Raw genomic sequence first — 12451 nt, 5'->3', positions numbered from 1 at the left:
GTGTATTGTAACAACTTCTCTCAAATTCCAACTGGTAGATGAAGCATGTGTATTCTACTTGTGTTTTTACTTATGCTCTTTGGGATTAAAAAAATAATATAAAAAATACTCTTCAACATTTTAATAATACAAAGAAGAAAATTGCATTGTACAATTTATACGTGTTTATGCATCATGAAAATCATTCCTTCAGAATTTTTCATTATTTCTATATTTCATATTTAAGATATGTTTTCAGTGACTTTTGTTACAAAGTTGTATTTTTTCTTTCAAAAAAATTGTTAAAGAAGAACATTCATACTTCTGAGAAAATTGTAGATTAGGCACACAGGAGATGAACTACGTAGAAAGTTTCAGCGAAAATCCGGGTCTCTGTCACACCGTACCATTGTTCTACGATTCCACACAGGTAAAACAGCGATAGCGAAAAATCAGGCGAGGCCAGGCTGGCTCAGTAGCTCGGCGTGCCAGACACCCAGGTTCGAGTCCTCGTCGAGCCTGCATTTTTCGCAGAAAATTTCTACGTTGGGAGAAAATGTATTTAAAATGTTACATACTCCCTCTGTCCCATAATTATTGTCCGGTACACCTTTGTTTGTTGTCCCATAATCATTGGTAATCGGCTGGGTGGTATTTGTTGCTCCTCTTCACAATCTTGAAAACTGATCTACTATACCTCTCCTCATACGTATGCTTTCCATCTGCCTCTTCGTCTGTAATTCCTGTACTACCATTTCAGCCTACCAGACTATAATTATGGGACAGAGGGAGTACTATATAGCTGTGGAAGGAGAATGTCTTGTAGATTTCACAAAATTTTCGTAAATAATAACCAACTTAGATGATTTTTTTTTATTTATTTTATTTTACTTTGCATTTTGTGTCTCTTGGCTAATGTGCGAAGATGGGGATGAGTGATGAAATAATGAAATTGATGAATGGACATTCACAAACAACCATACCCGAGCGGGATTCGAACCCGAAACCCCTGGCATCGCAGCGCGATGTGACTTATATGATTGTCTCATGTGCAATTTATGAATATTTTAAAGCAAAATTCTGATACTTTAATGTGATATTGTTCCAATGGAGCATTTATATATTAAAATTTATAAATATTCTGAACTAAATTGAATTGTTACAATTTCCAAGCATCTTTGGTAAGAGTGTTGTCATTGATATCCATAATGGATGAAAGTGGTATCGACACAGCCTTAGTAATGAACTCGATGTCTTTTTTCTATTTCTTGTATTTTATGTCGCTTTTCTACCTCCTGGGTTAATTGCAGCATCAAGGGTGAGTGATGAACTGGTAAATTGGTGATTCCACAAACACCATGCCTGACTAGGGTTCGAACCTGTGACCTCTGCTTTCGTAGCATGTTTCGGTGACAACTCCACCAGAGAGAGAGACTCTGTAATTAACTGTAACAAACAAATTTGATTCTTCTGATTGTTGAAATATTTTTTCTGATTGTTGAAATATTTTTTTCAACAGTAATGTATCCAGCCATTTCAATGCTGTGTGATCCTGACTACATAAACCAGAAGTTGCTTGCATACATACAACAGCAACAGCAGGCCATGGCTATTCACAAGAAGACGTATGCATATGCGGCGAGTTTTGAAGATTTCATCCATATGATTAGGGAATGTAATGATGTTGAAATTCTGAAACATATCAGGTGAGTTGCCTTGTTGATAGGTATTTCTGTAGCTAAAGCACATTATTTTCCCTCAACACATATTAAAGTCCATTGTATTTTTTTTTTTTTTTTAAATTAGAAGTGTTCCACAAAATTGTATCAAAGAACAAGTACTAAATTTTTTTTTTGTAATAGCCTTTCTGCATTTCACTGCTCGGATATCACAGTTTCTCGTTTGGAGACAAAGTGGTCCCCAATTTCCCTCGCAATGCTGGATCGATACTGATATTCTGGGGTTTCCAGTTCGGATTCTACCCTAGACTGTTTCCTAACACAAAGATGGGTGCAATAACTGGCTATGGAAACCAACAAATGATGCATGGATATACTATTATAACTAAAGTTGCTTTTCATAATTGGGAAAAGGGAGATGCGGTAGTATATAAATACGGAGAAACTAGTACTAACTTTTATCCACGAAGCTGTTTTTTCCTTTTCGATTAATTTCAGTGGCCACTGCCACCATCCTCGTTGGAACTTGCTGTACCATTGCTTGGCGTGTGTCTTTTGTTCGTAGTTTTCTGGTTGCCGCTAGGTGCATTGTGCGTCTGGGTGTGTCATCCGCTATTTCTGGGTGATAACTGTTGTAGTAGGGGAATCCAAGTGTGGTGCGCTTGCCCGCTATTGATATTTAGTGCATTATGGCATGCGTTTCCTTGATTTTGCTGTCTACGAGCGTGTGGGCAGTGTGTTTGACTTTAACGTTTTGAATTTTATGGCTCTTGTTTTTGATATGTTTAGCAGGGCCAGTAGTGGGTTGGGCTTTTTTTGCATCTGCTAGGTGCTGTTGGATTCTTTCATTGACAGATCTGATGGACCTGCCGATGTAATGTGCCTTGCATTCACACTCTGCATCGTATACACCTGGGTTATCAAGGGGGAGAGGAAGTACCGTTTGTGTTTGTTCAGTTTATCATCTATTTTGGAATTGGGTTTGTGCGCTACTTTGATGCCGTATGGGAGAAGGGCTTTGGATATGCGGTTGGAAGTTGTGGGATGGTAAGGGAAGGCAAACCATTTATATTGGCCGCTGGAGGTTGAATATGGCTGGGTTGCTTGCAAATGGGTTGATTGTGGTTGGTTAGTGTGTCTGGCCTGTATTTCCGCTTTACTGCACCAAGTGGAAAATTGTGCTTCAGTGTAGCCATGTTTCAGGGCTATGGTGGCTATCTCCTGTCGTAGATCCTCTTCTCTGCAACAGTAGGAGAAGGCTCTTTGATAAAAGTTCAGCCACACATTGGCTTTTTGCTTGAGGGATGGCTAGAGAGAGCATGTATCCGGTTTTCTGTAGACAGTGGTTGTGAATTTGTTAAGTGCACGGCTGATGGTGATGTCCAGGAAGTTGATTTTACCATGTTTTTCTTGTTCTACAGGGAAGTTGGGCCTGGGGTGGATGCTATTTAGCTTGTTCACTAGGAGGTTTTCTTCTGTTTTTTTGTATACGACTATTGTGTCGTCCGCGTACCTTCCATATCAGATGTATTGTAGTTCTGGAGTGTGGAGTATCTCTTTTTCATCCAGGTGCATGATGATGTTGGATAAAGGAGCTGATAGAGGATTGCCCATCGCAAGGCTCTCGGATTGATTGTAGAATTTATCTTCAAACTGAAAGTAGTTGTATTTTAGACAAACTTCCAATAGCCTAGTTGTCTCTTGTACCTCTAGAGCAGGGATTCTGTTTGTTGTCAGCCATCTTTCAACTGAACGCAGCGCTAGGTCTATGGGGATTGAACTGTTCATATCTACTATGTCAATGCTGGCTAATTTTGCACTGTCAGCTTGCACTATTGAAGTCACCAGATTTTTAGCGTCGGCACTGTTGCACGCCAAGCAACAGTACAGCAAGTTCCAACAAGGATGGTGGCAGTGGCCACTGAAATTAATCGAAAAAGAAAAAACAGCTTCGCAGATAAAAAAAGTACTAGTTTCTTCGTATTTAAAATTGCTTTGTTTGAGAAACCAGTTAGCTAGTTTTTTTGGGTTTTTTTGTCCGCATGCCCTGTTTTCATCAATTGATGACTGTGCATGCAGTTACTGAATTTCATTGTCCGTGGGGTACAATGTAAGGTATAGCATTTATTAAATTCATGTAACACCGGAAATCATTGTAAATGCAGTGCCATGTTTCTGTCTTATAGGTACAATATATTCACCGAAATCATGCAAGCTACTACAATCCATAATTTAAAGAAGGCGAAAGGATTGGATCCTGATAAGGAAGTGTTGTCGTATGGGATTGGCAAGGGAGATCTGTTGCAGGTAACAATTTTCTGCATAAATATAGATTTTTATAACATTATTGAGAATAAACATAGTACCAGTGAGAAATCTGTTTAATTAATGTATGTTAAAGCATTAATGCATGCAATATTCAGAATATGGCACATTGTTTACTTAATAAATATTTTCTGTTTGTACAGCCAATGGCAAAGATAATAGTAGGCAAATTGTCCATCACTATTTTCATTCTTGTTTTATTCTATGCCCTGTAGTATTTTAACAAATGGAATTCTGTTTAAGTGAAGCAGATATTATCCTTTGCTTATTGACGTTTTTATATTCATGATTATGACATTGTGATAGACAGCCGAATGAAAATGGTGATGGACATTTTGCCTACTATTACTTTTGCCATTGGGTGTACAATGCAGTTCTGACTGTCACAAGAAAAATGAAAGTATTAAGGATGAAAATAAGGGGTAAAGAAACAGAACGAAGCATTGATAACCTTTGTTCGAACTACGATCCGGACATTCACCTGGAATAATATCAGTTGGGTTTGAAGGCTAAGGTCTTTGAACATGCAAGTTCCTGAACACAAGTGTGCCATTTCAATTCATTCTTTGCCTTTCTCTGCTTCTTCTCTCCTCTTCCCTTATCACTTTTCCCTTTAATGTTTTATCTTCAGAGCTACACTCAATAATACACATTAATTGCTATATCCAAGCATGTTCTAGCCTCTTGGGCCACTCTTACAACCAGCCCTTGTCAATAAGGAAGTGCAAGAGAAAAGAATACGTGAGGAATACACACAAAATTTACAGGATTAATAAAAAGTTAGAATAATACAAACACAGAGAAAGTTATGTGTAATACTAATAGTGATGTTATTTTGTGGTAAAGAGAATTGCAGTGTGAGTTAATTAGTTATTATTATTAGGGCTCCCGACATTCTTTAAGCATCATCATGGCAACTGTGTTTTGGGACAGGCAGGGTGTTTTGTTAGTGGACAATTAACTCAGCTTTTGTGAGTAACTGGCTATTATCACAGGTGGCAGAGTTCTATGAGAAGGGAATCCAAAAACTCGTAGTTCGTTACGATTAATATTTAAACCGGGAAGGAAATTATGTAGAGAAATAGAGAAGTGTATGTAAATTCAGAAAATAAAGGGTTTCTTGAAAAATATTTACTTACTTCGTTTCTATTGCAAAATGGACCTTACTTAAAAAATAACCCTCGTATTATTATTATTGTGATGATGAAATATACAAGAAAAATTAAAAATGGAAATAAAAAGTTACAAAGAGGTCCCTTGACTAGTTTTCATCCAATTGCTGTTTGAACAGATATTGTTTGAGGTTTCATTTCATTTAAATGTGGTATGTAAAGGTGAGATAAAAAAAAGGTAAAATTCCCGATGCATATTGTACCATGAAGGCACATTTAGGCAATGTGGAGGTAGAATCCCACACATTCACGATCTCGGCCATTTTGGAGGTGATGTGATCAACACCATGCTCCAGCTGCCTTTACCCCCCCAGGGTTGCTCCCAGGTAACCATTGCTTTGAGGCTGGGTGAGCCTCAGAGCCACTTTATGTGCAATCGCAAATCGAACCTGGGTCTCCCATGTGGCAGTCAGATGCCCTACCTACTAAATGACCACATGTGGTATGTAAGTTGATAATTAAAAGATTTTTTTTTTTAATGTTGGTAATTAAGAAATTAAACTGTATTCAAAGGGAATATATTTTAAAGAAAAGTAATTCACATCATTTATAGGAGCCAGCTAAAAAATTGTCCTGGCAAGGGCTTGCATCTGGGCCTCCATTTCACTATACATTGCTTTACCACCGAGCTAACGAGCCCGGCTTCATCTCAGTTTCCACTTAAACTGAATCATGTGTTCTGACTATCTTACCAGGCTTACTACAGTAGGCATGATTCCCTTTGAATTCCTGCTGGCCATGTGCAGATATTTCTCCCAGCATGCAACTGAGTGTTGGATTGTTTTTTGGTGAACATTGTAATAAAAGTGATATTTCATCAACTTCTTTTATTTTCACTTACTTCCTTGTATTTGTGAAATTATGGTTTTGTTAGCACAAATTTGACACTATTTGTAACACTTGTATATTTGCAGGCCAGAAACCTTAAACGGTATATAAATCAATTGACATATGCAAAGAGTCAGTGTGAGAAACGACTAAAATCATTGGGATGGATGTACTATTTTCCAGAGGAAAATGATGGAGATTCTGATAATATGGCAGCACGGAAGGTAAGCTGAAGACATTTTTAGTCATGTACATAAATTATTAACCAGTATATGTGTGTAATTGATAAAACCAATATGAAGGCACAGGTGCGATTTTATTGTTAGTATAAATTGTCCATGTTTGATTGATTGAGTTGGTGTTTTAAGTCCACTTTATGCACAGTAATGCTAATTGGGACTGGACCTACAGTTTAAAGTGGAATCTGAACCACTATGTGCCTCCACCGGGTATCGAACCCGGGACTCCAGGTAGTGACGATGCTACCACTGCGCCATTGGGGAGGCCCTATGTACATGATTGGTAATAATGAAATCAAATGGAGTGTATCCCCAATTATACATTCCAGGGAATCACTATATAACAATGTAACAAACATACTTTCACAACACATAGAGAACATCAAGGCAAATAACTAGTTTTCTTGTTAAAGGTCTTATTTTGATGCATTACAAACTCACCAATAACTAAAACAGCCATCCACGGCCATCCAGACAAGCAGTGAGATAAAAAGACTGACTCAACAGACACAGTGTGAATACCATACGAGTCATTCCATGCCACATCCCTAGCCGTGTGTGTCAAGCGCAGATCCGGCATATTGTTGACCGCCATATTGAATTCAATGCAAAAATTTCAAAGGAAAGGGGGTGATGTGATATATCAAATGAGGCTAGAATTTCACGAGAAATGAAGTGACGAAGGTTTATCCAACATATATTTAACCACCAAAAATTTATTACTGCATGCTTGTAACCATTTTCTCCTTTTCGAGGTGTTAAAAACAAAGCATTGGAATGCTCCTAACATGTTAGGAACTCATCGAGATCATGCTGACATCTTGGGAGAGAAAGAAGTATACGCACCATTGCATATGATTTTAATCAGCTACATTCACCAAATAGTTGAATAGTGAAGAATATTGGGAAAAGTATCTCAAACAATTACATGACACTTCCTTTGGAATGAAAAATTCTTCAGTGACGAGGCAAATTTTTATGTTCACGGTGAAGTTAATAAAAATAATATGCAATACCTGTGATTTGCTCAGTCAAATGGTTGTTGCTGGTAAGCTAATTATGTGGTATAATGTATGGCGAACGGAAATGGTTGGTCCATATTCAACAATGGAACCTTAAGTGGTGAGGGCTTCTTGGATTTGTTAAGTGAACAGGTTTTTTCACCCTTGCTTACGGGATATGGCACTTTTCGAGAGTTTTGAAACAGGACAGTGTGTGACCACACTATGTGGACATTTTCGCAATTTCTTCATGGTAATTTTCTAGGTAGATTGATGGGCACACGGGGATCTATTAAAAGGCCTGCACATTCCCCAGATCTAACATCTTAGGAGGACTTTTACCTTCAGAAACATTTGAAGAGAATGGTGCATGCACTAAAAGTCACTGATATTGACCATCTGAGAGAAGGCATAGTTGTTGCTTGCGATGTTGTTGCACATGCTACATTGCCAAATGTTCTATGCGAGTGTGAGAGACGTCAACGAGTGTGCTCACAGGAACATTGACAACATTATAATGTGCATATATCGTAAGTGAAAGATATGTGTATAACTTTTTGCTGGCGTAAGATACTTTGGAAAATCCTTCATCACTTCATTTCTCGTAAAATTCTAGCCTCATTTGATATATCACATCACCCCCTTTCCTTTGAAATTTTTGCGTTGAATTCAATATGGCGGTCAACAATGTGCCGGACCTGCCCTTGACACACACGGCTAGGGATCTCCCTGTGCATAACCTATTTCTTTTATGACCAATTATACCCACCCAGGATAACTCCTTCACATTTTGTAGGGGGTGTTAAGGGACATTTGACTCTTCATAGTTCATGTAATGGGGCTTTTATCAGTCACATAGTTACACATATTATTTTGTATCTTATGATCCCATTGCAGTCCCTGAATGATTTTTTGATATGTTTTATAGTATGGAATAAGGGACCAAATATATTTTTTTCACGATTTTTGGTGATGACATGTTTTGAGATATTCAGGGTCAAAGGTCAAGGTCACGTGACAAAATTATATTTTTATCCAAAGGTAGGCTTGTTAAATATCACTAGAAAGCTTGTTCAATTCCCTGTACAATAAGCTTTATTTGAGCTTCCTAGGCAAAATAGGGGCGTAGTTACAGCAGATTTAGTATAGCTAAGCGGGCTCAAAAAGGGCAATTTATGCTAACTTTGACCTTGAATAATTTAACAATTACAAGACGCACGAAACTAAAAAATTTCATAGTTACTAAGTTCGATGCATAGTTTCAACTCCCCAAATTTCATGAAAATCTGAGATGGTCAGGTCAAAGGCTGTGTTGATTTCGCATGGAATGACTCATATACATCCCTGGGTTTTCAGAAAAGGTAAGTAGAATTGGTTCAAAATTCCAACTCAGGACATCAGTACTAAACCAGAAAACCCCATACAAGCTAGCAAAAGCTGCAAGCCTGTATAGGAGATTCAGGACATCGACTACAGAATAGATAGATGAACACAAACAGCACACCTGTAAAGGAGAAACACTTAAAAAATAGCCGAACATGCATCGAGTGAATCACATAGAACAGTACTACTCAAAGAACCAAATTGGAAACTAAGGAAAATCAAAAGAAGCAGCCTTCATAGCAATGGTCCAAAACCCTATAAGTCATCCCAGTGTAGAATTCAAGTACATATGGTTCCTCTCAGGGTGTAAGGGGTGCTCCTTCCACGTAGTGCACCCAATAGTCAACCTCACTTCCACGTAGTACACCCTGGACTGCAGACTAACGAGGCACTGGCAACTGGCTTCATGGCCAGTATAATTTTGTTTGTGTTGACCTGTGTTTTGTCCTTATTTGTGCTGAGTGCTCCTTTACAGCCTCAGCTTTTAACGAAAGTCAGAAGATTTTAATATTTTATGATTTTAGTTATGCAACGTTATAGTTGTTATGTGTAACGATAAGGGGCTGGACCCCGTATAATGTGACGGGTGCAAAATAGCCTTAGTGCTGACGCACCCAAAATTTTAAATTCAAATTCAAATTCATATGGTTCCTCTCCTCAAAAATTACAAATAGTAACATAAATGGAGCAAAAATTAGTACAGAATTCTGGGAGGGTGCCATGGAGTAGATGGTTAGAGCAATGGATTTCATGGAGTAGATGGTTAGAGCAATGGATTTGTAACAAAAATTACAGGTCTGTCGTAGGTTTGATTCTCAAGACCAGCAAAATAAATTTAATCTGAAAATGAAGGATGAGGTGCTCTGTCAAAATGTAGCATTAGAATAAGTATAGGTTAAAGCACTAAACAAAGGATAATGCCCCATTAACGTTGCATGCCAAACTCATAGTTACCACTGACATTTTTTTCCTGTCAGAAAACATATGTATGTGTTGTTTGTTTGTAATTTTCTTAAAAATTAATTGCCACATCTGATGCCTGTGCGTGGACTGATGCAATGGATTCTTTTAATACTTTTTCTTCTTCTTTTTTGTTACATTTGTGTAAACACAGCATTCTTCTTATGCCCTGTTGCCTTGATGTGTTGAGAGAGTTCTGATTCAGGATACATAATAATAATAATAATAATAATCTGTGGTGTGACAGCCCTCAAAGGGCCTTGGCCTATCTCCCGACTGCCAGTCTCTCTCCCACAATCCTACTTAGAGCTGTGATCCTCCACTAATGGGGTGATGGGGGAAGTCAGCACATCGAACCCCCAGCTGAGATTTCCGAGACCGGATTACGCTACTCACTCATAGCTCCACAATTTCCTCACAATGGTGGATTGCCACCGGCCCTATACACAGGCCGAGAACCCAGAGACTGAACCCAGGCAGATTCGAACCTATGCCGTCATGCAGTCAGAGCATAAAGCACAGTGCCTTAGACCGCACGGCCACGGAGAAGGACGATCAGAATACACAGAATTATATATTTGTGTATGAAGAGTATTTCCATATTTAACAATATTCAATATTATTCATTATCTTAGATGCTCCCTCTCCAGTCAGTGTTGGATAGTGTCATTGGTCGAAGATACCTGGCGCAGTTTCTAGAACAAGTGGAGCACCAGGCTCTGCTTGGGTTCTGGGGTGCTGTGGAGGAACTTCGCCAAGCCGAGAGGAAGAATTGGCACCAGCTGGGCACGGAAATTTTTTACACTTACATCCATTCCCCCACCAGTGTCATAAATGTTGATAAGGTGAGTTCAGAATGCATGCTTATTTTTAATGTTTGTCAATTAACCTTTATAAGTCAGAGCCTTGTCCTTAATTGTCGGATGTTAAAATTAGGAATGGGACCGATTAATCGGTACTCTATTGGTATCGGCAGATATAGGTATGTTGGTGTATCAGTTTATCGGTAAATTTACCGATCCGATATATCTATAAATATTAGGGATGGGACCGATTAATCGGTACTCTATTGATATTAGCCAATATAGGCATATCGATTTATCAGTAAAATTACCGATTATTTTACCGATCCGATATATCGATAAATATCTGATAATTTAGTACAAAATTCTGCCATTTTGTTGTAATTTTTATGGATAATCTCCGTGCCCTATTTTCTAAAAAAGTAAATGTCTATATATGCAATTTCTTTTTCACTGCAGTCACCTTGAAACACACATTTATTAAGGAGGTCAATGAACCTTTCATGTTCTTCAAAGACCATTTCTAATTTTATATCAGATCAGTAGAATATCGGTTATCGATAGAATATCGGTTATCCATAGAATATCGGTTATCCATAGAATATCGGTTATCGGTATTGGTAAATTTTATGTCGGTACTTTATCGGTATCAGCCAAAATTTCATATTGGCCCATCCCTAATAAATATCTTATAACTTAATGCAAAATTCAGCCAGTTTTTTGTAATTTTTATGGATAATCTCCATGCCCTACTATTTAAAAAAAGTAAATGTCTGAATATGCAACTTCTTTTGCACTGAAGTCACCTGCAAACAAATATTTATTGAGAATGTCACTGAACTATTCAGGTTCTTCAAAGACCCTTTGGAATCTTCTATCGGATCGGTAGAATATTGGTTATCGGTATCGGCAAATTTTATATCAGTACTTCGGTATCAGCCAAAATTTCATATCGACCCGTCCTTACTTAAAATGTTGCTTTTTACTCATTCTTACATTTTAGAATTTTTTTTTTTTTCAAAAAGATCCAGTGGTTGAGAAGTTATAGCTCTTTATCTTCAGTTTATCCCACAGTAACAAAAGGGAAACAAGGGACTTTTTCAAATGGTGCTTGTTAATGATAGTAACAATGCATATATTGTTTTGGTATTCGACTATGTAATACCTTTAGAGCTGTACTAATGAACAAAAAAGACAGAACTGAAATATTTTTCAAGAAATGGCACGTTAATTGCTGCCGGCTCATAATGATTGAATGGTAAATGTATTTTTGTACAAATTTTCAGTGTACAACTCTTCCACAAGATAAAGCATGGATTGCTTTAGCTTGAATAAGTATTTCTTTCCTGTTTATTGTTTTTGTTTTTTCAGGGCATTAGAAAACGAATGGAAGGGTTTCTTTTGGGAAATAAGGGCCCTGAAGTGTTCTATGAAGTGCAGGAGGATGTGGTGCGCACACTGGAAGAAAAACATTACCCATCTTTTCTTGTGAGCAGTGAATATCATAAGATGCAGGCTGCTATGGAGGAAGCTGGAAGCTCGGACCATGCCGGCAGTGGTACATCTATTCGTTATTCTTTATACTGGTACTTGGTGTTCTAGGCACTGGTGCCGTGCCTAAGTGGTCCACTTGAAAGTCCTAGACTGGGCATGGGTGATGTTTGTGAGTCCCTTCATCAATTGCATCTAATCATCCCTTATCCTCATTGCCATAAGGGATGTAAAGGGTGAACCTTTCCGAAGATACCCAACTGTCAACCTCCCTTCCACATGGTACAGTTTGGACTGCATTTTGCAGACTAGCATAGCTGTGGTGTCTGGACTCACGACTCTCCCTCTGGGCTCATATTGTGTTATCCCTACATGTTTGTGATTATCTCTTCATCATTTCACCTTATCACCATTCATCTTCATCTTTGCAATTAACCAAAACTAGCTGAAAAGTGAAGTAAAATAAAATAAATAAATCAATCAGTCATTGCTGTGATTAGCCAAAGTGGCAGAAAAAGTATGACAAATAATGAAAAATACAAATATTTTTCTAGGGACGATGTGGCATAAATTGCCATTAGTACAAATTAA

The 12451-nt window shown here is 38.0% G+C and overlaps 1 protein-coding gene across 1 annotated transcript in view; it reads left to right on the top strand.

Moving 5' to 3' along the window:
- The window catches only part of snz (sorting nexin snazarus), a 69313-nt gene that overhangs the window by 31591 nt on the left and 25271 nt on the right, over positions 1–12451 (top strand). Inside the window, exons 6-10 of the mRNA XM_083134188.1 lie at positions 1499–1685; positions 3845–3965; positions 6070–6207; positions 10202–10411; positions 11741–11927. Of these exons, the coding sequence (XP_082990314.1) occupies positions 1499–1685; positions 3845–3965; positions 6070–6207; positions 10202–10411; positions 11741–11927 (843 nt within the window). The remainder of the gene's footprint in view (positions 1–1498; positions 1686–3844; positions 3966–6069; positions 6208–10201; positions 10412–11740; positions 11928–12451) is intronic.

The sequence above is a fragment of the Lepisma saccharinum genome, chromosome 13 (genome assembly GCF_977018435.1).
Source record: "Lepisma saccharinum chromosome 13, izLepSacc3.1, whole genome shotgun sequence".
NCBI lineage: Eukaryota > Metazoa > Arthropoda > Insecta > Zygentoma > Lepismatidae > Lepisma > Lepisma saccharinum.
The sequence above is the reverse complement of the archived record's forward strand: the minus strand, read 5'-3'. Positions and strand labels throughout refer to the sequence as shown.